This window comes from Hylobates moloch, unplaced genomic scaffold (assembly GCF_009828535.3).
Source record: "Hylobates moloch isolate HMO894 unplaced genomic scaffold, HMol_V3 SCAFFOLD_23, whole genome shotgun sequence".
NCBI lineage: Eukaryota > Metazoa > Chordata > Mammalia > Primates > Hylobatidae > Hylobates > Hylobates moloch.
This window is the reverse complement of record NW_026652298.1, coordinates 12154810-12182352: the sequence shown is the minus strand read 5'-3', so window position 1 is coordinate 12182352 and position 27543 is coordinate 12154810. Positions and strand designations below refer to the sequence as shown.

At 38.7% G+C, this 27543-nt stretch overlaps 1 protein-coding gene across 5 annotated transcripts in view; it reads right to left on the bottom strand.

The window, feature by feature from the left end:
- Nucleotides 1–387: 387 nt before the first annotated feature.
- IPO11 (importin 11) overlaps nucleotides 388–27543 on the bottom strand; it is a 229996-nt gene continuing 202840 nt past the window's right edge. For 4 of the 5 annotated variants that reach the window (XM_032145222.2, XM_058433927.1, XM_058433926.1 and 1 more), the window contains exon 30: nucleotides 388–3150. In XM_032145222.2, coding sequence (XP_032001113.1) covers nucleotides 2986–3150 — 165 coding nt within the window. In that variant the 3' untranslated portion in view covers nucleotides 388–2985. The remainder of the gene's footprint in view (nucleotides 3151–27543) is intronic. The other variant, XM_032145224.2, reaches the window with a different exon arrangement.

Sequence of the window (27543 nt, the reverse complement as noted above, 5' to 3'; positions counted from 1 at the left end):
GAATGGCGTGAACCCGGGAGGCGGAGCTTGCAGTGAGCCGAGATTGCGCCACTGCACTCCAGCCTGGGCGACAGAACAAGACTCTGTCTCAAAAAAAAAAAAAAAAAAAAAAAACAAAAAAAAAAAAAAAAAAAAAAAAGAGAGAGTAAATACGGCAAAATGCCAACAGTTTGGTAAATCTAGATGATGAGTATATTGGGGTTCATTATACTATTTTTTTCATGCCTCTGCAGATTTTTTTCTTTTCTAAAGTTAGGAGAAGAAAGTATTTTGGTTTTCATGACATGCATCTTATCTTCATTAGCTCTTCAACTTTTAAATTTCTATGCAATAGGTTTATGACTTGGAGAAGTAGAAAAGACAACAACCCTTAGTAGATGAGCCTTATGTTTTAATTCATGGAATTAGAGATTAGTCGTGAGGCTACAAAGATCCAATATTTTCAAAACCTGATGACTTCATATGTTAGAGTGACTCCAAATTGATGTGAGTCTGGAGTCAGGGAGTTGCCCAGTTCCAGTATAGTGCCACTGACGCTTATGTAGCCTCACCAAACCATGCTATTAGGGAGCAGTTTTTAAATAACTATCAAATTATACAGTGACAGCATCATTTTATTTCATACACAGTCTCCTTCCCCTGCAGGCCAACTGCTTTAGAATGTGCACTTCCATCAGAACCCCTATTTTCTTACAGCATGTCGGCAAGTCTGTGTTCCTAATCAACTGTGAAATTTCATGAAGGTGGGTACTCTGTTCTAATCTCAGAATGTGGCACAAACAGTAACTCAATAAATACTAACTGAATAAAGAAATGGGTAAAATAAAGATTAAAGCGAGGATTTTTCAAGAAAAATTGTATCTTTTTAAAAATTGTATGCAATAACGTGGATTCTCTAAAATGACTAGTAGGAGAGAGAGGAGGGACCAACTTATAAGGAAGCTTTCAAATGTTACTGTTAGTCACATGGGCCTTTGTGAGAGGGTTGGGAGAAGTCTCTGGAATAGAAAACAAATAGAAAAGGAATATGTTTTTGGAGTATAAATGATCATAACCTGGCTTCAGGAGCCACAGTTCACCCAGAGGCCAGAGGCCTGGCTGAGTTGTTTGTCCTAAACTTAATATATTTGCTATATAGTTCTGTTAATGAATAGAATTCTGTAAACCAATAATTACACTTCATGTCTTAATTGAGCACTTAAAAATTCAAGATACATAAATTATTTTCTGAGCTATTTACCAAGCCTATTTAAACTTACGAGTTTTAAAAATGAAGCAAACTCTTTCCCTGAGATAAGCTTTTTACTTCTTTTGCAAGGTAGCTATTTCAGTAATATTTTCTATGGCACTATAATGAAATCTGTCAGGAATTAGAAGGATGAGTACTTTACTATAACTGAAAAATGAGCATGTTTGAGAATTTCTGATAACACTAATGGGTTAGTGTTTCAAATGAAAATAATTAAGTCAACAAAAAGAAATTCTTGGATCAGTCTTGAGGACTGAGTAAAACTGATAAATATCACTTGAAAGGAGCTTTATGTCTTTAAATGAAGATAAATTAAAAGGGTAACTAGGATTTGCCACCTGCAATACTGATACCTACTAGCACAGAATCAAAGCTAGATTATAAAAGAAAATTCTCTATAAGTCACTGGGCAATTTTTAAGAACTCATTTTGTTGGGGGGAGCAAGAAAAGTAGTCAGACAAATCAGTCCAAGGTGAGTTATCTTTGGAAAATTTAATTTGGACCATATTTTCTTCCTCTTTCTGAAAACATCAAATATCCCCATACATTTTGGGTTCCACAGCTTACAAAGGGGCAGTGGGTTTCCCGCAGTTACATACTGTACCCAACTTTCTATAGAAAGATAAAACATTTTCCAACCTTGCTTTTGAGTATTTCCTAAAAAATGCTTTAAAGTTTCCTTACAATAAATGGCAAGTAAAACAAAGTAAGGCTTTTTTTTTCTCCTTTTCCCCTTTTTATGTACTGCATGTTGGAGGAATAAGGAAGGAAGACTAGTTCCATCAGAGTACTAGTAATCCTAGTACCCTGGGGATTACTGCTGGATCCTCCCAGGTATACCCCTATTATTGAGGCCCTGATGCACCCCTGCACTGAGGAACCTGAGAAAGGTAAGTACTAAACAGTCTGTCATAGCCACGTGGGACTGTCACAGCACAGGTGGGACTGGGAGTCGCCCAGTTCTTCTCGGTGCTCACAGGAGTAACAAAGGAACTAGGACTAAACCATAACCAGAGGTCTCCCACATGGTACTGCAGTACCACACGTTCACTTTTGTGGGCCTTACAAATGTACATTTATAGACCCAATGTATTTACTGGAAAAAAAAAGAAAAAATGCCTTTACTAATTTCTGTATCAAATTATTCGAATGAAAATAAAAGCATTTGTCTGATAAAACACATTTTCTATGTTAGATGAAAATAACTCCCTTGCAAGATAAGCTTGATAATGTGTATTTGTCACTATTTATATATTTTTGCTTAGTACACACATTTCTTTAATAGCATCATCTGAACAGCTTTGTCATTTTTCAAACCTGCAGTTTCATTAGCTTAAAAAAAGGATAAGGCAGCCAAATTTAACGAATTTTGGTTGCAGAAAAACATCTCGGGTATTAACTCTCATCTTCAAATATTAAGAGCACATAACTGAAAGATAAAGTTTCTTCTCTTAACAGGAAACTAAGCAGCTATTGTCATCAAATGTACTTTTACATGTACTTTTTAGTGAAGGGCCCCCTCATAAATATAAAATTAAATTCTTTTGAGGAATAGGTTTGTGATTTTAGTTATGCAGGATTTACATTTATCCTTTACATTTTGTAGTAAAAAATGTGTGGTCTTTGCTTATTTTCATGAAGTGATTTCTTCATCTCAGCAGGCTCTCACATACAAACAGCAGGCTGGGTTACTCAGCTTGTTTCTGAAGGGGAGGCAGCCACATGTCATGTGCTCTTAGAATCCTTGCAAAAACTCCTGTAGCTGGGTGACAATCTCCGTGTCCACTGTTTCCATGAGGGACTGGAAACCTTGTTCTCCTAGCATCTCCTGCTGTGCCTTGAGCTTCTCGTAGATGAACTGCTGCAGTGACACTGTATGAACAGGGTCCTTCAGGGCCAGCTGTGGGATACAGAGAGGAGCAAGACTGTGTCAAAAAAGCAAAACAAGTCTCTCTCACCTGCAATTTACAAAAATTCTTTGAAATCTCTTCCACAGTAACAAAATTGCTTCTGCCTCTCCTCTCACACAGATTTTATAACAATCTCATGGTGGAAAAATCTGTCAAAGAAAATTTCATTGAATTAGTCTAACTTCAGTTCCCCAGTGCCCCCTGAACATGTTTTCTGATCAGCCATTTCTGAAGAGCTGGGGGACTCATTCATTTAAAGCATCAAAGCCTAGTAGAAAGCATTCTAAAAGAAACAAAACATGCTGAAGAACATTTAAATACAATTGTCCAGCATTCTCCTTAGGAAGATAGGGTAGGCCACTGTGGCAACCCAGTGATGCCCTCAGGATCGAGAGAGGAGACAGTGTTTGCCCTACCCTGGATTGCAATACTATTTAAATTCCTGTATATGCTTCTGGCTGGAAAAAAAAAAAAAAAAAGGGACTCCTCGTCTCCCACTGGGATATTTGGAAAACAAAAGAAGCGTAATTTCATGAAAAATAACCCAGAAGTCCACTCCTTAAAGATAACAATGACAAAAGAAAATATTTTGGCCTCTTCTATACCTGTGGTATGCACATACATACATATACATAAAACACACCTGGACCCAGGCTAAGTGCAATGTGTGATATACCTGATTGAATCCTGCAACTAAGAGTGTTACCAGAAAAACTGGTAAAATCTAAATAAAAGTCTTAATAATAATGCACTGATACTGGTTTCTTAATTTTGATAAATGTATATTTGGAAAATGTAGGGCCAGGCTCGGTGGCTCATGCCTGTAATCCCAGCACTTTAGGAGGCTGAGACAGGCAGATCACAAGGTCAGGAGTTCGAGACCATCCTGGCCAATATGGTGAAATCCGTCTCTACTAAAAATACAAAAATTAGCCTGGCATGGTGGTGCACGCCTGTAGTCCCAGCTACTTGGGAGGCTGAGGCAGGACAATCACCTGAATCTGGGATACGGAAGTTGCAGTGAGCTGAGATTGTGCCATTGCACTCCAGCCTGGGCGACAGAGCGAGACTCCGTCTCAAAAAAAAAAAAAAGAAAAGAAAAAGAAGAAGAAAGAAAAATGTAACATACAATGTTAACATTAGGAGAAACCGGGTGAGGGGCACATGGGAACTCTTTGTACTATTTTTGTTACTTTTTTGTAAACCTAAAATTATTCCAAATTAAGAAGATTACTCTAAAAAACAGACTCAGCAATTAGAAAAGTATACCCCTCTGTGGCCATTTGGTATAAGGACAAACCGCTCTACAACTGACATCTCATCTTATGTATTAGCTTATATAAGTGTCTAATAATACAATTTCTAAGCAGCTAGGCCTGTGTTCAATTTTGAGATAAAAGCTGATGTCTCCAAGCTCTGAATGACATTCAAGGTTAGTTTTTCTCAAGTTAATGACTTCATCAGAACTAGAATACAGATGGGAAAATTCCTGGTTTTCTTCTCTTTCCATTACTTCATATGCTCTTGCCTTCTAAGAAAGTATGTGATCATTTAAGAACTATTTCCATTGAAATGGTTAAGATAAAATTAGGAACCTTCAGAAGCTTCAGTCATTAGCAAGAGATAATTACCCAGAATTCCTGACTCTGGGGTAACACCAGATAAATGAAGTGTTAATAGCCAGATTCACTTCTAAAGTCCACACATCGGATTTTAATGAGCAAATGGCTCAGTATTGCTTAATTTTAAAATTATTACTCTAAGACAGAACAGTTCTAGTTGAAGTGTTTATCAGCAGTTCCCTCTGTTGGTAATGACAGCCTTTTGACATATGCTTCAACCTATGAAGTAGTCTTCTAAAGTGGTTCAAGATTTTAGTTTCTGTGGGGCTATTTACAAATTTCTTTTTGAGATTTCTATTTCTTGAAACAAAGTTTCCCATTATATTTCACTACACTAATAAGCAATTTCACCCAGCAAGAATTTAGTGAAATCAAAATCTTTCATTTTCCTTACGTGGCATATGTCATTATTCACTTTTTAAACCTATATGCCTAATTATAATTTTTCAGAAACTACTCACTGTAAAGTTATTTTGTCAGAGGCCTTTGAACCAGTGCAACTCCATCTTTTTTTTTTTGAGTCTCTCACTCTGTCGCTCAGGCTGGAGTACAGTGGCAGGATTTCGGCTCACTGCAAGCTCCGCCTCCTGGGTTCACACCATTCTCCTGCCTCAGCCTCCCAAGTAGCTGGGACTACAGGCACCCGCCACTATGCCCAGCTAATTTGTTTTTATTTTTAGTAGAGACGGGGTTTCACCCTGTTAGCCAGGATGATCTCCATCTCCTGACCTCATGATCCACTCACTTCAGCCTCCCAAAGTGCTGGGATTACAGGCCTGAGCCACCACGCCTGGCCTGCAACTCCATCTTGAATAGGGGCTGGATAAAATAAGGCGGCGACCTACTGGGCTGCATTCCCAGGACATTAGACATTCTAAGTCACAGGATGAGATAGGAGTTCAGCACAAGATACAGGTCATAAAGACCTAGCTGATAAGACAGGTTGTGGTAAAGAAGCTGGCTAAAACCCACCAAAACCAAGATGGCCACAAAAGTGACCTGTGGTCATCTTCATTCCTCATTACATGTTAATTATAATGCCTTAGCATGCTAAAAGACAATCCCACCAGCACCATGACGGTTTACAAATGCCATGGTGGTATTTGTAGGGTAACATATAGGGTAACATCCAGAAGTTACCCTGTATAGTCTAAAAAGGGGAGGAATTGGCTGGGTGCCGTGGCTCACACCTGTAATCCCAGCACTTTGGGAGGCTGGGGTGGGCAGATCACCTGAGGTCGGGAGTTTGAGACCAGCCTGACCAACATGGAGAAACCCCATCTTTACTAAAAATACAAAATTAGCTGGGCATGGTGGTGTCCTCCATTGCACTCACCTGGAAAAAACAAAATCCTCTAAAAAAAAAAAAAGGGTGGGTGGGAGGAACCATTCCAAAATGATCATGAACAATCCATCCTTTGTTTAGCATATAATCAAGTAATACCCATAAAAAGGCCGGGCATTGTGGCTCACGCCTGTAATCCCTGCACTTTGGGAGGCTGAGGCGGGTGGATAACTGAGGTCAGGAGTTGGAGACTGGCCTGGCCAACATGATACAATGAAAAACACAAAAAATTAGCTGATACAATGATACAATGAAATGATACAATGAAAAATACAAAAAATTAGTCTCTACTAGAAAAATACAAAAAATTAGCTGGCCATGGTGGTGCATGCGTGTAAATTCAGCTACTCGGGAGGCGGAGGCTGCAGTGAGCCGAGGTTGCGCCACTGCACTCTAGCCTGGGCAACAAGAGCAAAACTCTGTCTTAAAAAAAAAAAAAAAAGAAAAAGAAAAGAAAAAAGAAAAGAAAGAAAGAAAGAAAGAAAGATCCATAGAAATGGCCAGCCAGCAGCCCTCGGGGCTGCTCTGCCTATGGAGTAGCCATTCTTTTATTCCTGTATTTCTCAATAAGCTTGCTTTCACTTCACTCTATGGACTCAACCTTAATTCTTTCTTGTGTGAGATCCAAGAGCCCTCTCTTGGGATCTGATCAGGATCCCTTTCTGGTAACAATTTCCTATTGAATTTTGCTAAAGTGTTTTCCATCCTAGAAAAATACTAAATAATTGCTAAATTTGAATTTAATTTTTGTCACTTAGAAATGTAGAACATTTTTTAATAATAATAATATATTCAGGCTTCCTTTCCATGAAACTTGGTAGAAGACACATAAATACACTAGGTATATAACAGGCCAAAAAATCTTAAAAGGAAAATTGATCTACAACAATGTATTTAACCATGTGGTCTTCAAAAATTCCTTAATTAAAATATCTTTGGTTTAAAAATTCCCTTCTTTTCTGACTTTTAATTGTTTTCCTGCAGATAACTGTCAATTTCTGAAATATATCTAAAATAACTAAGTTTCTAAGATCTGTTGGATATAAACTCTCCTAACTCTGTGGCTTAATGAAGAGTATGAGTCCAGCAGATACCAATCAGAACCCACCTAATCAATAGGGCGCAGCAATACAAGCGCAATCATCAAATTATACCCACTGTAAAACCCAATCTGTCCTTTGAGAAGCTTGGAATACAATTTCTAAATGACAAGCTTATAAGTAAAGGAACTATTTTACATTGCTATGTCTAGAAACACTGGGACCTAGACTTCATGAGATAAAAATAACCGTACATACATACATGTCTCAGTGAACAAATTAAAATTCCAATTTAGCAATTATCTTGTAAGCTAGATTTCCTGACATAATTATTTTTCTTTCTATTAGTCCTTGACCATTATTACTTCGGCATTTTTACTCTAGTATGCCTTTACTGCAATGTGCTTTATTTAAATCTCTGAGAGTAAACTTGACAGAAACACAACTCAAGCAATTAGACAAAGTAATTATTTCAAGCCTAGATCTGAGCAACAGAACATCTGCTTATTTCTTCACGTTTCAGTATGCAATCATCTTCAGAGCAATTAAATGGGAATCAAAATACAATATCCACATTTACTAAACTCCAATCACAAGCAAGGCTTCTGCTAGGTACAGGGTAGGCCATTCACATATGTAATTTCATTTAAAACTAACAATAAGAATAAAGGAGGAAAGGGAAGCCTCAGTAAAGTCACAACAAATCTTTATACAATAGTTCTTCACTTGGCAGCATAAGGGAATCATTTGGGGAACTTTAAAAAATGCTGATGTCTAAGTCCTACTCCTAGTGATTCTGATTTTAAGTAGTTTCAGGTACCAGAATATTTAAAAGCTCCTCAAATGATTGTGATATACATCCAAAAATAAGAAGCACTGCTACAGAAAAATGTGGGCCAAGAGTTTTGAGGCCTAATCTCTCAAGAAAACACAATAAAACATCTACAGGTATTTCCATATGCATTAAAATAAAAGAATATAGACAACAGGCTAAATAAAACACGTAACACTTAAAAAAAAACCCTTCAGCTACTAACTACAAGCTCTTTAAACTTAAACCCATTTACCATTACTTGCCAGAAACCTTTCAGGTTTCCGTTCTCCTTTAGTCTCACTGAGGCAATTTTGAGGGAGTTTTACTTTACTGTGTGCATACTAGGAAATGTTGATGACTTTTTTTTTTTTAAATCATTGTTTGACTCCTCCACTGTCCAAAAGTTTAGTGCGCTTCTGATTTTGGTTTTTGTTTCCTGAATTCCAAAGGATTCCTCAAATCACAGGGTAAATGAGATTCAAATTTGTAAAAGACGTTCATTTAGCCTGCTTTTCCTAACTATTTATAATTATCACTTATTAAATTCTCTTCATAGTTGATCTGTTGATCTTCTTAGGGATTTTTTTGGCTTAAATTACTGACAGAGACAGGAGGCAGCCAAGGCCCCACTCCCCTTCCCCCTGAAACCCAGCCTTCAAGCCTAAAACAGCCTGAAGGCTGAAAAACAGACTGCAGGTCTGGGAGAATCTCTAACCGGCCTGCTCCATGGGAGGACAGGGTGGAGCCTTGGGAAATTTATGCCCCATTTGCAGGGGGAGGAGCCTGGCCCCTCCTGTTCCTATGTGGTAACTTGGGATTCAATATGTGAGATGGGGACCTGTTAACAGGTACCCCTGTCACTTTGCTGAGTTTTTTCCATTTTTGCCCAGTAATTCCGTTCCCCCTCACCCTTCAAAGTGTCTGCGAGCCTAATCCTTCCTGGTCGTGTGACAAGAACCCGGTTTTTACTGCAACATTATCATTACAATGACTTCTGAATTTCGACTCTTCTTTGCCAATACATAAAACTTACATAGACTCTCCTCTCATCGCATTGGCTAGAAACTCCGTGTAACAGACTATTGTATCATCATCATCAAACTCTTACTCTTCTTCCTAGGCCACACAGACCACATTTCCAGCCAATGGAATGTGAGCAGAAATGGTAAGTGCCATTATTCAACCTAACTCTTAAACTACTCCTACTCATTCTTTTTCACAGTTTTCCTGCTAGACAGAGCCATGTGTTGAAGCCATGCATTTCAATAAGTCTGGATTGTAAACCAAAACTAAAATTGTAAGGCCCTCTACCACCCACCATCCATTTGAATGGACTTCCTCTTTAGCCATGACACTCTTAAAATTTAACCTGAAAGACTGCTTCAGGCCATGATGGCAAGCAGATGTGCCTCATTATACCTCTCCAGTATTAGCATCAACACAGACCTTAAGTCTGATAAGAGACATTTATAATTTATTCTCTTTGAAGCCTGCTACCTGGAGGCTTCATCTGCATGATAAAACTTTGGTCTCCACAACCCAGACATTTCTTTTCTATTGACCCCAGGTCTTTAGAAAAACTCAACCGTCAACCAGAAAAATTTAAATCTACCAATAATCTGGAAGCCTCCTGCCTCCACATTTTGTCCCACCTTTCTGGACCAAACCAATGTATTTCTTTTTCTTTTTTTTTTGTTTTTTAGACAGAGTCTTGCTCTGTCACCCAGGCTGGAGTGCAGTGGCACAATCTTGGCTCACTACAAGCTCCGCCTCCCGGGTTCATGCCATTCTCCTGCCTCAGCCTTCCGAGTAGCTGGGACTACAGGCACCCGCCACTACACCCGGCTAATTTTTTGTATTTTTAGGAGAGACGGGGTTTCACCGTGTTAGCCAGGATGATCTCAATCTCCTGACCTCTTGATCCACCCACCTCGGCCTCCCAAAGTGCTGGGATTACAGGCGTGAGCCATCACGCCCAGCCCTGTATTTCTTAAATGCATTTGACTGAAGTCTCATGTCTCCCTAAAATGTATAAAACCAAGATGTACCCCAACCACCTTGGGCACATGTTCTCAGGACCTCCTGAGGCCTATGTCACCAGCCATGGTCACTCATATTTGGCTCAGAATAAATCTTTCATTGACAGGATCATCCCTTAAAGACTGCGGATTTCAAGACCCACTCCTGCTCCTCCCTCTCTTGTGTTTTTCCCGAGCAATAAACTATTACATTAAGTTCAGATTCCAGAGGTTGTTACAGAATATAGCATTTCCTGGCATTTAGAATATTCACTATCCAGTGGTATGTTTGTGCAGTTTCTTTTTTTTTTTTTTGAGACGGAGTCTCGCTCTGTCACCCAGGCTGGAGTGCAGTGGCGCGACCTCAGCTCACTGCAAACTCCAGCCTCCCGGGTTCCCGCCATTCTCCTGCCTCAGCCTTCCGACTAGGTGGGACTACATGCACCCACCACCGTGCCCGCTAATTTTTTGTATTTTTAGTAGAGACAGGGTTTCACCGTGTTAACCAGGATGGTCTTGATCTCCTGACCTCGTGATTTGCTCGCCTCGGCCTCCCAAAGTGCTGGGATTACAGGCATGAGCCACCGCGCCTGACCTGTTTGTGCAGTTTCAAATAGATATTTTATCATGGTAAAGACATAATATTCTATTCCTATTTCAGTAAGAAATTTTACCAGGAATAAATGCTAAATTTATGTTAGATCAAATTTGCTGATAGTAATTTACATTTTTTGCATCTATTTTTATTTTAAAAAGCCATCTATTCTTTTCTGTTTTATTCTTTTTTCTAGGTTCTAGAATAGTTGAACTAGCATAGAATGATCTATTCCTTAAAATTGGATACAAAGGAAGAAAGGAAGGGAGGGAGGAACAAAAGAAGAAAGAAGGGTGGAAAGACAAGCTATTGTTAAAAGAATGTCATTAGTAATTTTTCATTTTAAAAACAGGGTCTCGCTCTGTCTGCCAGGCTGGAGTGCAGTGGTGCAATCTCGGCTCACTACAGCCTCCGCCTCCTGGGTTCAGGCAATTCTTCTGCCTCAGCCATTCAAATTCAAGGAGCTGGGATTACAGGCGTGCAATACCATGCCTGGCTAATTTTTTGTAGAGATGGGGTTTCACCATGTTGGCCAGGCTGGTCTTGAACTCCTAACCTCAAGTGATCCACCTGCCTTGGCCTCCCAAAGTGCTGGCATTACAGGCGTAAGCCACCCATCCCGGCCTGTCATTAGTAATATTAAATGAATTAAACTACATAAAGAAAAGACTGACAGTACATTCTGGTAAAACCACTTGCAATGAGCAAGCAAGAAACATTTGACGGGAGGGGCTTTTGGGCAGAAGGAGGCAATTTAAAACACTTCTTCCATGGTTATAAATCTATTTCTATCAGGTCCTAAGTTTATTTTTAATTTTTTTTTGGTAAAATTAATATGGGAAAACTGTCCTGAAAAGATTTTTCCATTGATTAGCCTAGACTTGCATGTACGATACCTGAAGCCATATTATATGCCTTCTTATCCCTAATATTTTATGTTTATTCTTCCACCCCTTGATTAAATTGGCCAGGTTTATCTATTCTGTGGGTTAAGAAGAAAAACAAGCAAACAATACTTATTCATCAATTTTAGTACTTTTCTGCCTTCTAATTTTTAAAATTATTAATGTCTTCTATTTTTCTAAGGCTGATTTTTTCTAATGTCTTCTATTTTTCTTTTTTCACATCTTGACTTAAGTAGAGTTCATTTATTTTCATTTTTTCTTGTATAATAAAATTACTTAAGGCTAGTAATAATTGAGTTTTGCTCACACGTTTTTATGTGTAACAATCTCAACGTTCTATGTCATCTACTTCAAAATTTCAAGCTTCCCCTTTAAAATACTGTTTAAAAAACTTTATGAAACCAGTATTTCTCTCAACCTTTGTGTAATATCTGGTTTTACTTTAATGTGGTCAGATAATTTAACCTGTACTATTTCTGCTCTAAGAAACTAGGGATTTTCTTTGTTAGCCTAGAATATGCTCAGTTTTTGTAAATGTTTCATGAACATTTATATATTCTACTTAAATAGAGTAGAATTTTTATATATAAAGTTTCCTGAACATATTATTCAGATCTGTCACTATACACCCACTAGATCATCTTAAGTTCAACTAAACATAGGCTCACAAGACTACCATAGGCTATCCTTAGCATCAGTTTATACAGAAGGCTGTGGGGAAGACTTGCTATCACAAAAAGAAAACGTGTAGGAAAATAAGATAAATTTTGCACCAATAAAAATGTTATAATCTTACATGTATTTTTAGAATCCTATAAAACTATGTTGCTTTTTGAGATAATTTCTTACATGTTTTATAAAAGCATTTCTACTTATAAGTCAATTTTGGCAGTGCAATTTAGGACTGTCTCCATTCAGTTTCCAGCAATGGGGTGATCTCTTTACCTTAAAAAAAATCAACTTTAATATATAACTAAATTAAATAATAGGGAATCGTTTCCATTCATCTTATTGTCATTAAAGTAAAATGGCTACATAACAAAGTGTAATAGAATATTTAGGGGTGTGCCATGGCACATTAATGTTACTAAATTAGAAAATAACAGACTGCTAGATATCTAAAAGTGCCACTATCCAGCAATGCCTTTAATTCTATTACTTCCCTCTCAGAAATATAATTAATATTCCTGTTTGTCCACTATGGGAGAGAATATACTATAAAACCAGACATGTGAATTAATATATTGTTCCTATTATATGTGGACACCAGGTGATTCAGAGAATGGAAAGATAAACTGTGAGGAAAAATCAGATGAGATTTCTATTTGAAATCTAAATGTCACGGATATGCTGAGTTTTCTGAATATCATTTATTTCTGTCTACATTTTTATTATAGGGACTGAGAAATCTGAACAAGTATGAACATCTATAGGACATAGCTGCTCCCTTGTATCTCCTTATTGTTCTAATTGCCTTTGTGGTTCCAAGAAGCAAGGTCACTGAGCAAATCTTACGAGAATCTCAAGTCTCTTGATAAAAATGCTCAACAAGGTCAAGTATCAGGTGAAGGATTGAAAAGTGCAGGTGCTGTAAAGAGGAAATGTTGAATGAGAACCTTTAAAGGCAAGAAAGTTTAATAATGGGTCAGTCAGTGTCCTCAATCTCTTTCAAAAATTTGATTTCATCAAATGGTATATCAATAATTTATAAAAATGACAAAACGTGATGGAGATGAATAAGGGGCTAAAAATTTTCCATCTTGACCATCTGCTGACAGAGCAAAAGTGTTAAATAAACCAAGTTTGGCTATGGAGGCTAATTTTTCTAAAGCAGATCCTGTTCTCTCACTGAATTTTTTTTTTTTTTTTTTTTTTTGAGTCAGAGTCTCACCCTGTGCCCCAGGCTGGAGTGCAGTGGCACCTCGGCTCACTGCAACCTCTGCCTCCCAGGTTCAAGCGATTCTCGTGCCTCAGCCTCCCGAGTAGCAGGGACTATGGGGCATGCCACCGTGCCCAGCTGATTTTTGTATTTTTAGTATAGATGGGGTCACACCATGGTGGCCAGGCTGGTCTCAAGTGATCCACCCGTCTTGACCTCCCAAAGTGCTAAGATTACAGGTGTGAGCCACTGTACCTGGCCATCTCATTGGTTTTTATCACAGATCAGATGTATATATATTTTTAAATGTTATTTGATTATATTTTGATTTATTGAGGAATCTTCAGAAAGAGTAGAAAACTTTTGGCAAGAAAAGATTTGAGACTGTGCTTAGCCACATCTAAGAAAGCTTCCTGGCATTTTCCTACTACAGGATCTCAACTTTCTCCTCCTGCCCACCCCGCCCATCAACATTTAGCTACCTACAGATTAACTGCGTCCACTCAGTGAATAATAATGCCGTTATTTAAGTCCACATAGCCAGTTAGCTGTCCTTGCGCCTAAGTAACAGGAATATGTTCTCTTTGTTTTCTGTTCTGGCTCCTCCTCCACTCTGTTCTGCACCACTGCCACCCCCGTCCCTCCTCCCCTCTCCCCCATCTTCCACTTTTAATGACTTGTCATGACAAATGTTCCTATCTAGATAATCCAAATGTACCTATCTTTGATCAGCAAATTCCATTTTCTCATGTGTTAAATAACCAGAATGCAGTCACTTGTGCTAGATGCCATGTAATCAAACAAAATTTAAAAACAGACCAGTTTTCTAAAATTGAGATTCACAGTAACCAATCAAAAGGGGCCCAGTAAACCTGAGATAGGATAAGGAAGCACCCTTTCCCTTAGCCCATCCAAGGAAAGTAACCAAATGTTAACCAATCCACTTTTTGTACTATGCTGTTTCCTTGTTCCTGCTCAAGTTACCTTATAAAAACCAACTCTTCTGCCACCTCCTCAGAACTCCCATCTATTTTGCAGATTGGATGCTGCCTGATTCATGAATCACTAATAAAGCTAATTAAATCTTTGAAACTCACTTTGTTGAAATTTTGTTCTTTGATACATGAAACATATTCACAGGTTCCAGGGATTAGGACATGCACATCCTTGGGGGACGAGAGAGATTATTCTGTCTGCTACACTTATGGCATACAAGGCCCTCTATAAGCCATCTGCTATTTTGGCACATGGTATGCACCTAATAAATACTTCTTGAATGATGCTCCTGCAACTGCTCAGTGAAACAAGATAATTATACTTCCAAATCTAAACTCAAACAAAACTTCACCAACAAAACATGGGTGGCTTAAATTCAGGGTTTCTCAAGCTTGGGACTATCAAACATTGGATAGATAATTCTTTGTTATTGGGGGGGGGTTGTTCTGACACAGACAGAAAACGAAAATACTGGGTAGAAGTGGGCAGTTCCCTGGCAAAGGCCTCACCCTCAAGCCTGGAAACTCGAGGCCCTAAATGGGAACAGGCACTCCTGTCTTCATGCCCAAAAGTTTCCATACGGTCCACCACACCCCCTTATCCTGTACCTATATAAACTGCAATCCACAGCTCCATAAGGAGAACAGAAGAGCAGAACAGCAGAATGGCACAGCAGGGAAGGAAAGAAGAGAAGGAGCATCTGAACGCCGATAGGAGTTCGGCTGGGGTGGTAGGAAAGGAGATCGGCCACTGGATGGCTAAAGTCTAGGGAAAGATCATCTTCTCACTCCATACCCTTTCCAGCTCCCCATACAGCTCACTGAGAGCCACCTCCACCAGTCAATAAAACCCCCACATTCACCATCTTCAAGTCTGTGTGTGACCTGATTCTTCCTGGATGCCAGACAATGACCTAGGTACTAAGAGGGCACTGAGCTGGTTAACGCTTAAGCTGTCTGCTGACGGCAAGTGGACTGTAACACACACACACACACACACACACACACACACACACACACACACACACACACACACACACACACACACACACACACACACACACACACACACACTTGGGTTTTGGGAGTTGCAGGCTACCACCTCTGGATGTTGTCATGGGGTTGGAGCCCAGGGGTACTTGCCCTGGCTCCTGCACCTACCTGTCTGCATGCTCACCCTCCGGTAAGCGGCTTGAGCACTTGTGGCCCTGTTGCATATCCTGTGAGGGGGGGTCAGGGAACTCTCCCATTTCAGTTCTAAGTACCGCAGAACTTAGCAACAGCCTTGGCTCCCACCCATTACTGCCAGCAGCACTTCCCTGTCCTGTAACGACAATGCTGGCAGGAAGGGGCGAGGAGCAGGGCAAAATAGTACCCAGTTGAGAACCACTATTAAACAAAGATTCTTCCTCTTCTTTGTTTGTATGTAAAAGTTACCTCAACTTAATTCACACAATGACATAAAGCCATTTTGAATAAGGTTAAGAAACTCATCAGGTTTCTTGCAGCTCAGTAAGACAACTGTGGGGATGAAATCAACTCTTGTTAAGTTCAAAGAAAGTCATAAATAACATCTGAATAGTTTCTATAACAAAAGCTTTCCTTTTCTCTGTGTTTTATTTTAAAGTACTTTATTCCAAGGGGACACCTCCAGAAAATCAGATGATTTATTAATATGATGTTCACACACAATGCACATGTGAAAAAGAAAATAAAGATAAAACTGCACCACAGCTGTTTTAAAGTCTGTCATAGGTAATTTCACCTTGCAAGGGTTGGTGTAAAAATTAATTAAAGTGGCTAGGATATACACAGGGAAGACTTGAAGGCTTGGGGTGACTTAGGCCCTTCGGGGCCTGGAATCATCTTAGGGGTCACTGATTCATGAGTTTAGCAGTTAATGCTGGCTGTCAACTGGGATCTCAGCTAGGGAAAATGAGGCCTACTTCTTATGGATTTATGGGCTTCCTTATAGTATGGTGACTGGTTTCCAAGTACAAGTGTCCCTAGAGAACCAGGGGGAAGCTATATCTTATAATCAAGACTTAGGAAATCATAAACTATCAGCAAATTTGCCCAGTTTCAAAGGGAAGGAATAGAGACCCAACCTGCCAATGAGGAAGAATGTCAAAATCACATTTTTAAGAAGAGCATGTGTGCCAGACATGGTGGCTCACACCAGTAATCCCAGTACTTTGGGAGGCTGAGGCAGGCGGATTGCCTGAGCTCGGGAGTTCAAGACAAGCCTGGGCAACAAGGCAAAAGTTCTTCTCTACAAAAAATATGAAAATTAGCCAGGTGTGGTGGTGTGCACCTGTAGTCTCTGCTACTTGGAGGGCTGAGGTGGGAAGATGGCTTGAGCCCATTAGATAGAGGTTGCAGTGAGCCAGATCACACTACTGCACTCCAGACTGGGTGAGAAAATAAGATCCTGCCTCAAAAAAAAAAAAAAAAGAAGAGCATGTGGAATAGGAGATATTATTATGGCTATTCTTGGGAAATAAAATCTACCATGGGACTCTTATTTAAAAGCAGATAATCAAACAAAATGTCCAGTAAAAAAACCTGTGTGAGAGGCAAATATGAACAAGCCATTCATCAAACAAAAAAATATCTATGGGCTATAAACATCTAAAAAATTCTTAGTCTCACTCATAATTAAGAAAAAGTACATTACACAACAATACACTGCTTTCTACTTATCCCATTGATCAGAATGTAGGATGACTCATGAACCACTGCTGGGCACATAAATTGGCAATTTGGTATAATCTATCACTATTTCAAAAACACATATCCTTCGGCCCAGCATATCTACTTCTAAGAATTTTTCCTACAAACTTACAAACTTTTAGAAGTGCACAAAGACAGCACTTGATGTTGTTTACTGAAGCATTGCTTATAATAACTGAAAAATGGAAACAATCTCAATGTCTTTCAAGAGTAGTTTCTCATTTTGGCCTCAAGGCCCTTAATATTTTTACATTTAAAAGTTATTGGTGATCCCAAGAAGTATTTGCTTATATGGGTTAAATCTACCAATATTTACTGGATCAGAAATTAGAAAATTCAAAAATATTTATCAACTCACTTAAAAATATCAATAAATCCATTACACATCAATATAGTTTTTATAAATAACTATTTTTCAAAATAAAAATATCTCTTTAGTGAGAAAAATGGCACTGCTTTACATACTTGGAAATCTAATGTGTGGCTTAAATGAAAGCTGGATTCTCATATCTATTTCTGCATTCAATCTGTTGCATTATGTATATTGGTTAAAGTAAAGAAAATCCAGTCTTTCTCAGATATGCAGCTGGAAAATGGAGTAGTATTTAACAGCCTTTGCTGACCATTTTGGATATTCTTTGAAACTACACTGAAACTCACAAATAGTAGTTTCTTAAAAGAAATCTGAAACCATTATCAATAGACCCCCATTCTCTGTCACATTAAAATCCATTGGCCTATCTTAGTCTCTGAATAAATCTTTACCTTTGAATGATTTTTTTAACATGTACTCACTGATCATTTGGAAAATATTGGTTCACTGAATTATGCAGTTCTTCATTTAAGAAAAATCAAGCACCAGAACAGAATGTAACATAATTTTAACATTTAAAATACATATAGGTCATATATTTTATGTATGTATATAAAATATTTGAAAGGACTTATCACATAATGTTAGTAAAGGTTACCTAGGGGAATGTTATTTCACACCATATCATTCATTTTGTGGTTTTTATTATAGGTTACTTTTATAATGAAAAATCAATTTCTTCAAAATGGCAACTTCCACATGCAGAACAATTCTTCAAAAAGTTTACTTACTTTTCCTTCCCTTGAAAGACAAGTCCCTTATATTAAAAGACAGTAAGTATTACAATTTATTGAGAAAAAGAAGCAGAAGAGAAAAACAGGAAATAGGAAAAACTGCCATGAAGGCAGTCTAAGGTACCCTGGCATGTTACCTAAGTTACTAAAAAAGTTCTCCCAAATGAGACCACATTCTTCATTTACAAACCTGAAGATTTTATTTACCTTGAGCCAATACCATGTTGCCAACGTTTCCAAGTGAACAGGGGCAAAGTTACTGAATTCATCACGATTAAGGTTTTTAGTAAAATTCAAGTAAATAAGGGAGATATAGTGAGGCCGTCTGCTATGCAATACTCAAGAACAATACTGATATCAGCAGGCAATTAATTTGAAATCTCAACTAAAAAATAACCATCACAATCATCACTTTATTTAGTTCCAAAGGCATTTTCAAGGGAATTTTCTTTTCCTGTGTCTTTGATTACTATTATGTAGCCTACTGTGAAGGATCTTAACCTCTATAATCTGAAACTATTTTTTGGTTAACATTTTAGCTCTATCACAGGAAGAACTGCTACCTTAGGATGGCTGGTTATCAATCTGTATCTTTATTGCATCTCAGTTGGATTATTTCAATTCATTATTTCCTATCTTCTTGGATTGTTTTAATGTCACTTTCAACTCTGCACTTTTTAGGACCTGAACTACCCATGGCCACAGTGTATTTCTAAGACTTGAGATAAGTTTAACATTGAGCTTGTGGGCCTTATTTATAAGGAAAGCTATGTTTGGTTTACAATTTTGAAATATTTATAGTTAAAGTTATATGTCCTACAACGGCTTTTTGTATGTTTCAGTGTATCATCTAGAAACAAAAATAAGGATGTATCAACAGCAGTACAACAGTCAGTTAATCAAACTTAGAGAAGCAGGTAGAATGTGAGCAAAGCATAGATAAAAACAAGTACATCTTTCCATTTTAAGAAACTGGCCTGGTAATAAGTTAATGATATCTAACACTTTAAAAATACTATGTATGTACTGTTGATCAAAATACCCTAGAAGATAGGTTCTCAGAGGAAGTAATGATTATAAAGATCAATGGTTTTCACGTGGTAAGCATTAAAAAATGTACGTGGAATGAATACAAAAGAAAAAAAAGGATTCGTTTTGAAGATGCTAGTCCTATTGCCATTATGTATTTAGTTGTGCAATGGTAGCAGGTAGGATTATTTGATTACTTGATCATTTGATTATTATCACTTGATTATTTGATTACTTAAGAGTAAATAGAGAAATGCTTTTAATATTGTTAATTTTGTTAAGTCTTAAAAGAATGGAGTGTGAGGATTTGCACACATTTTTATAAACTGGGCCTTATGATAACCAAATTTGGTGCAAATATATGTGATATGTGATAACCAACATATAAGTGACAACAAACCAGTGACAACCAAAAGACAGACACATGGATAAAAATTAATAGTAAAACTGCTTTCTCATTGCAAAATGAGAAGCAATAATTTGTATTCACTATCTTTCAAACTGTTATTCAATATGTAGCTGGCTTTTTCCTATTATCTATCTACAAACTTTGTAAAGATCATCTTGTGCCAAAGGATAAAGAAAAAAAAACAAAATAATTTCAGTAATTTTTGAAGGAAAAAAAATAATCAGATGGCAAGCAATAAAGTAACAAATATGAGTACCTCTATGTTAACCAGGTTAACATAGCATTCAAGCCTATGCTTTTATTCACTCAAACAGTATGATAAAGTATATCCAGTAATATTACAAGTACCTCATCTATGGCTGCCACTGTGGTTTGGTGGGCCAGGGGCAGCCGGTGGATGCCAACAACTGGTGTTGCCTCACCCATGACTGCTGTTATTCCCTCCTGAGAGCTAGGCAGTGCTTCCCTAAATGGGACTGCTACAATTACAGTATCGCCAATGGCCACATCCAATGTGGTCCCAGGAGCAGGCGCCAGAAGCAGACCTACACATGTGACTACGAGTTGACCTCATATTTGCTGTAGCACTTGGACACACAACAGTTAGAAACTCATTTTCAGGAGCAAGCCTTGCCGTCAACCTGCTAGACATTAGGACACTGAATTATGTGCTCCCAGACCCCTGGGGAGACCAACTAACATGGCAGTCTAATGAAGTGCCCATCACCTCACCCAGCATAAACCCAAACCAGGAAGACATTGGTGACTGGGAGGTCCAGGGGCAGGCCCAGCTCTTCTCCAGACTGCTCCACTAGAGATGTCAAAATGACACAATTGTGTTGTCGGCCCTACATCTCAGTTCTGTCTCCACACTGGTCTAGGAGCTCCTTGAGGGCAGGGACTGTGTCTCTCATTCATTCATGGATTCATCCAGTCACTTATCCACTCAACAAACATTTGCTGAGCACCTGATATACATCATACATGCTGTTAGGCACTGGGGAGCTTGTATCAATCATATATTTGGCCTTATTATAGGGATTTGATCTTCCATGATTGTGAGAGCCAGTAAAACATCTAGTCCACGGAAGGTTGTTTCTTTTTGTGCTGGTGATGCTACAGCCTGAAGTCATATGGCCCAAGGGACAGGGCAAAGTGAAACTGCAAGAATGAGTAGAACCTATAACAACAGAAGGGAACACCCTTCAGCCTCTCATCACTTCCAAGTCTTCAACTTTGCTGATGGGGTATCTTCTAAGAGAAGCCAATGCCTTCATTATGAAACTAGGCATGCGCCTGGCTCTAAAGTAAGAGAAGCTAGAGAGGATCTGGCAGGACGTGGAGTTGCTGCAGTTCCAGTAAAAACACCAGGGGCTCAGGGGAGGGAGGGATGAATAGGCAGAACACAGAGGATTTTGAAGGCAGTGAAACTCTTACGTATGATACTACAATGTTGGATACACATCGTTATACATTTATTAAGACCCACAGAATGTACAATACCAGAGTGAACCCTAACATAAACTATCAATTTTTGGTGATGATGTGTCAATGTAGGTTCATCAGCTGTAACAAATGTAACACTGTGGTACAAGACGTGGACAGTGGGGGAGGTTGCGTCTATGTGGGGGACACGGTATATATGGGAATTAAAATGGCAGATGAGAAAACTTAGCGGAGAGAAAAGGGACAAAAGGGCTATTCCAGATGGAGGACTAGCATGTAGTAGAGGCAGAAACCATATAATGTGTGGAGACAAGTCATTTGGTTTAGCCAGTGAAGGAGACAGAATGAGAATATAGGACAAGGTTTAAAAGGAGGCAGACTGCAGAGGTCTTTCTTAAAAGACTGTCAAGGGGTTTAATTCTTATTCTAGTGGTTTTCAACCCTGGTTATACACCAAAAGAACATGTGAAGCTTTTAGAAAATATGTATGCCTGATTCCCAGGCTCCCAGATCCAGTAAGTCTGAAACAGAGAGGGTGAAGGCTATGGCTTGTCCAAAGGTAAAAACAGCAAAGAATATGGGACTCCAGGATTTAAGAGGACAAAGTAGGGAAAAATTGTAGGGCTCCAGATAAAGTTCAAAATAGATCTACCAAAAGAAAAGGAATGCTTAGTAAGAAGAAGAGACCGTAATGAGAGATAAATGTTGGAGTTCAAGGTTTGGGGTCAAGATGTGGCATGAGAGGCCAGGAGTGGTGGCTCATGCCTGTAATCTCAGCACTTTGGGAGGCCAAGGCAGGTGGATCACTTGAGGCCAGGAGTTCAGGACCAGCCTGGCCAACATGGTGAAACCCCGTCTCTAACCTAAAAATACAAAAATTAGCCAGCAGTGGTGGTGCACACCTGTAATCCCAGCTACTTGGGAGGCTGAAGCAGGAGAATCGCTTGAACCCGGGAGGCAGAGGTTGCAGTGAGCTGAGATAGCACCATTGCACTCCAGCCTGGGTGACAGAGTAAGACTCTCCAAAAAAAAAAAAAAAAGAGAGAGATGTGGCATGACACTAGAAGTGATAAATGTTAACTGCGCAAGTTGAGAAAAGAAAAAAGTTCTCTCAACTCATAACCTGGGTGGACTGCATGTAAGCTGAATACTAAAAAGTATTTTCAGCAATGCTATAATTTATCTTGATTATTTGAATGCTGTAAGGTAAGGATTCTCAAAGGGCAGTTCTGAAGCCACCAATATGATGAATTATTCTCATATTATTATTTGCAAAAGGAAAATGTGTTTTATGCATACATTAAAAAATTACTGATATTTAATTAAGAACAACACAGTACATTATCAGTACCAATACAATTCTATCTTTATAGTAGTTCTGCTGAGGTTTTCTAGAAGCAAATGGGAGCAGGCAAAAGAATCAATCTACTGGTTCTCGGTCAAAATCATCCAGAGAGAGTTTAAAAACTCCCACCCCAAGCCACTACCACAGGGTGCCCTGTTGACATTATATTTGGAATAAAGACTTCCAGAAAACCTTATGAAATAGTTTCAACTCATAAGTGTCACTTTCCTTTTGATGAAGTATTCTAAATTCTAATAAGTACAAGTCTAAAGAAAGCTTCTAGATCCAAAAGTTAGATAAAATAAAAGTTTTCAGAGAGTTGATGAGTAAAGGAGGGGAAAGCAGGGAGGGGGAAATGAGGGAGACGTCTCTGTGCTCTGAAAGAAAAATGTTAGCTATGTGTAGACTCTGATTGCAGGACAATTCCATTCTCACAGTGCAGCACTCCTGTCCATCCTTGAGCCGGTGCGGTATTTGGCAAGAGCAGAACAGAAACAATAATCACTCTAAGACTTTACAAAAGCCATGCTCAGGATTTGTTATATTTGGCATGAAACTTAGGATGTACTTATACATTTATCAAATAAAATGCAACTCAACCCAACGTATAGTTTACTTACATATACTGGAGCCTAGGCAGAAGACTATGATGCCAAGCTTGCCAGAGCTGCACTCTACACATACTTGGTTGCATTAAAAAGCTAAGTAAAGCTGCAGATTGTGCTTGCCATATATATGTTTCAATTTAAAACACATTCAAATGATAATGCACTTTTTTTTTTTTTTGAGACTGAGTCTTGCTCTGTCACCCAGGCTGGAGTGCAGTGGCGCAATCTCAGCTCACTGCAAGCTCTGCCTCCCGGGTTCACGCCATTCTCCTGCCTCAGCCTCCCCAGCAGATGGGACTACAGGCACATGCCACCACACCCAGCTAATTTTTCTGTATTTTTAGTAGAGATGGGGTTTCATTCACTGTGTTAGCCAGGGTGGTCTCAATCTCCTGACTTCATGATCCGCCTGTCTCGGCCTCCCGAAGTGCCGGGATTACAGGGGTGAGCCACCGTGCCCCGGCACGCACAACATTGTAACTTCAGTGGTTTGTAATGAGACATAAGGGTTCTCCTTTTTTTTTTTTTTTTTTTTTTTGAGACAGGGTCTCGTTCTGTTGCCTAGGCTGGAGTAGCAGTGGCATGATTTTGGCTCACTGCAACCTCTGTCTCCCAGGTTCAAGCAATCCTCCCACCTCAGCCTCCCAAGTAGCTGGGATTACAGGTGCACGTCACCATGCCCAGCTAATTTTTTTTTTTTTTTTTTTTTTTTTTTTTTTGTAGAGGCAGGATTCACCTATGTTGCCCAGGCTCATCTTGAACTCCTAGGCTCAAGCGATCTGCCCACCTCGGCCTCCCAAAGTGCTGGGATTACACGCATAAGCCACCACGCCTGGCCCAACTTTTCTCTTTCTGAATGAGCTCAACTGGTAATAGATTTGCTCATTAGCTTGATTCAGCCATTCTGCAATATACACATATTTTAAAACACCATGTTGTACACCACAGATACACATAGTTTTCATTTGCCCATTTAAAAAAAAACAAGTAATAATATGAAAAAACAGTGAGGGTGGAGTGGCTCACACCTGTAATCCCGGCACTTTGGAAGGCTGACAAGGGAGGATCTCTTGAGCCTAAGAGTTCGAGACCAGCCTAAGCAACAAAGTGGGACCCTGTCTCTACAAAACATGTAAAAATTAGCGTAGTGGCATGCACATGTGGTCTCAGCTACACAGGAAGCTGAGACAGGAAGGTTCTTTGAGCCCAGGAAGTTGAGGCTGAGTAAACCATGTTTGCACCCACTGCACTCTAGCCTGGACAACAGAGCAAGACTATCTCAAAAAATAAATAAAATAATAATAATAATAATAATAATAATAATAATAATACTTTGTCAGCTGGTATCATAGAGTTGCGAGAAAGCATTAAAATGCTCAAAACTAGAACTTACAAGTGACTATGAGTCGGATTTCAAAAAATTACAAAAAACTAAAGATCTTAATACATTAGCTCAAGTCTTTATAGTAAAGGTCATAAAATTATTGTTCTACTAATTAGAATATACTGGACAGAAAGGAAACATATATTAAATGAAATGCTTGGGCTGCATTTGCTATTCTAAGTATTATTTCACCGAAATGAAAGGTAGAGAGAGAGGCTGAATGAAAAGGGAGATCAAAAGGCTGGACAGCTTAATAGCTTTCCTGAGTGTAAATTTCATCCTTATTTGAAATAAAATATAGAGAATTCTCAGAAACCTATGGAAAATTATTTGGCACATTTGATATAATATTAATCATCTGCCTTTCTGAACTACAATCACTACTGCTATTCTCTACCAAAGCAGCTGCTGAAACACAGACACCACATTTTATGGACTACTTTAAGACAACAACGACAGTAAGCGAATTAAATTTTCATTTATGTGACCTTGGAACTAAGCAGCTATATTTTTCTTCCTAGTAAATAATTTCATTTTAAAATGAGAAAAACCTTTGCTGATTTTTTTGTAAAGAATAATTCATAACCATTTACCAGCTCTCCTCCTTTGAAGAAACAACCAAGATATCGCTGGATAGTTCTTAAAAAATGTCTAACGTTATAGACAATACAGTTCAAGAATGACATAATTACTGAAAAAATACATTAACTTGTAATTCTAAGAGATAAGTGAAACAAATTTTCTTTGTTTAAAGTTGTTGGAAAATTAGCATGTATTCATAATTAGATTTATTAGATGTTATACAATACACAATCTCAGCTTCAGTCAAAAACTGCTGTGGTATCCTCAGCATATCCAAGAGCAGTGGGTATCCAAGAGCAAGACCAAGGTACTGGAAATCTTACTAGAGATGATAATATAAATCTATATTAAATATCTACTGTAGTAAATAATTTAAAATCAGCCACTTAAAAAAATGGTTGTTCTATAAACCAATACTACATATAATTAGAATGATAAAGTGGGGGTGTGAGTGGTAGAAAGACAAATGTTAGGCTATACTTAAAGGTTATTATTACTGTAGGTGAAAAAAAAAATACTTTCCATGTATTTAAGACACCACATAGGCCAGGCATGGTGGCTCACACCTGCAATCCCAGCACTTTGGGAGGCCAAGGTGGGCAGATCACCTGAGGTCAGGAGTTCGAGACCAGCTTGGCCAACATGCCAAAACCCTGTGCCTACTAAAAATACGAAAAAATTAGCCGGACATGGTGGCACACACCTGTAGTCCCAGCTACTCAGGAGGCTGAGGCATGGAAATTGCTTGAACCTGGGAGGCGGAGGTTGCGGTGAGCCGAGATCATACCACTGCACTCCAGCCTGGGTGATAAGAGCGAGACTCCATTGCAAAACAAAACAAAACAAAACAACCACAAAACAGTTTAATTTCAAAGGAAAAATACTTCTCGAGATATATAGTCATACACTGCTTAAAGATGAGGATACATTCTGAGAAATGCATTGTTAGGCAAGTTCCTTGTGTAAACATTATGGAGTGTGCTTACACAAACCTAGATGGTACAGCCTACAATACACCTAGGCTATATGGTATAACCTATTGCTCCTAGGCAACAAATCTGTACAGCATGTTACTGTAGCGAATACTGTAGGCAACTGTAACCAAGTGGTATCTGTGTATCTAAACACATCAAAACACATAAAAGGTACAGTAAAAATATGGTATCATTATCTTATCGGACCACTATCATATGCAGTCTGCTGTTGACCGAAATGTTGTGTTGTTGAGCAGTGCATGACCGAGCAGCAGGTCCTTGCTATCATCATTTCATTATAACTTTGAAAAGGAAAACAAATGGATTCGGGCTGGGGCCACTGTCTGTGTGGAGTTTGCATGTTCTCTCCAGGTCTGGGTGACTTTTCTCTGGGTACTCCAGTTTCCTCCCACATCCCAAAGCTGTGCACACTAAGTGAACTGGTGTGTTTAAATTGTTCCCATCTGAGTGTGGGTGTGTGCAAGTGCACCCTGTCAGGAAATGGTGTCCTGTCCAGGACTGGTTCCTGTCTTGCACCCTTAGCTGCTAGGACAGGCTCCAGCCACCCAATACCGTAAAGCAGAATAAGTGGGTTGCAAAAATGAAAGAATGAATGAATACAAATGATTGTCGCACAAATGCATATAAATGCTGCTCTATGAAAGCTTTCAGCAAGCTCGCCAGATTTGTTCGTTTTTGAACTGCATGGCAGTAGGAGGTGCTCCTTACAATTTTCACTTTGCAAACATTTATTCCTTGATTTAACCCACAACCACAACCATCATCACTCACTGATTCACCAAAAACAAGGGAAAATAATTTAACTTGTTTTTATTAATCTTTCTTAAATGTATGTACAGCTCACACTTACTTCACTGTTAAATATTAGAAGTGTTTTGGATCTTTATTTAGAAGTTTGGTGATGTTTTTGTGACCAAAAATATGCTGTAGGAGCTTCTTGTTTAGATCAATTAGCCCATGGTACAACTGGTTTCATTATATGTTTTTCTGCTTAAAGTTACAATTTCCAAGAAACTATCAATGATGTTAAATGAGGACTTATTATATGTACAAACATTGTTTTGGGGGAAGAAAAGTAATGATATTAAGAGTTTTAACAGTAATTTTTCAGTTCACAGACCCTGAAAATTTGCTAATCCAATTTCTGCCGCTTTTCACAGATGAGGCAAACGGATCTACAAAGGCAAGGTGACTTGCTCAAGGTCACAAGTAATAGTACAAAAAGGACTAGAATTCAGGTCTTAAGAATCCTTGGATGTTGTCCTTTCCTCTACACTATGTGCTAGGGAGATGATACCTAGCATAAAAGCAAAGTAAAATGAGTTAAATTCAAACAGTTTAAAAGAAGGCTCTCAGAGCAGTGCATGTTAGCTATAAGCTAAAGATTAGGCCCTTGAGGGCTGACGTGCTGTAATGCAAGGTGTAAATACAATGATCAGATTAAAATGATAGCTAACTCTTACACAGTAATTACTAGGTATCCATAACCATTTTAAATATTTATTTATTCTATCTATGAGGTAGATACAATT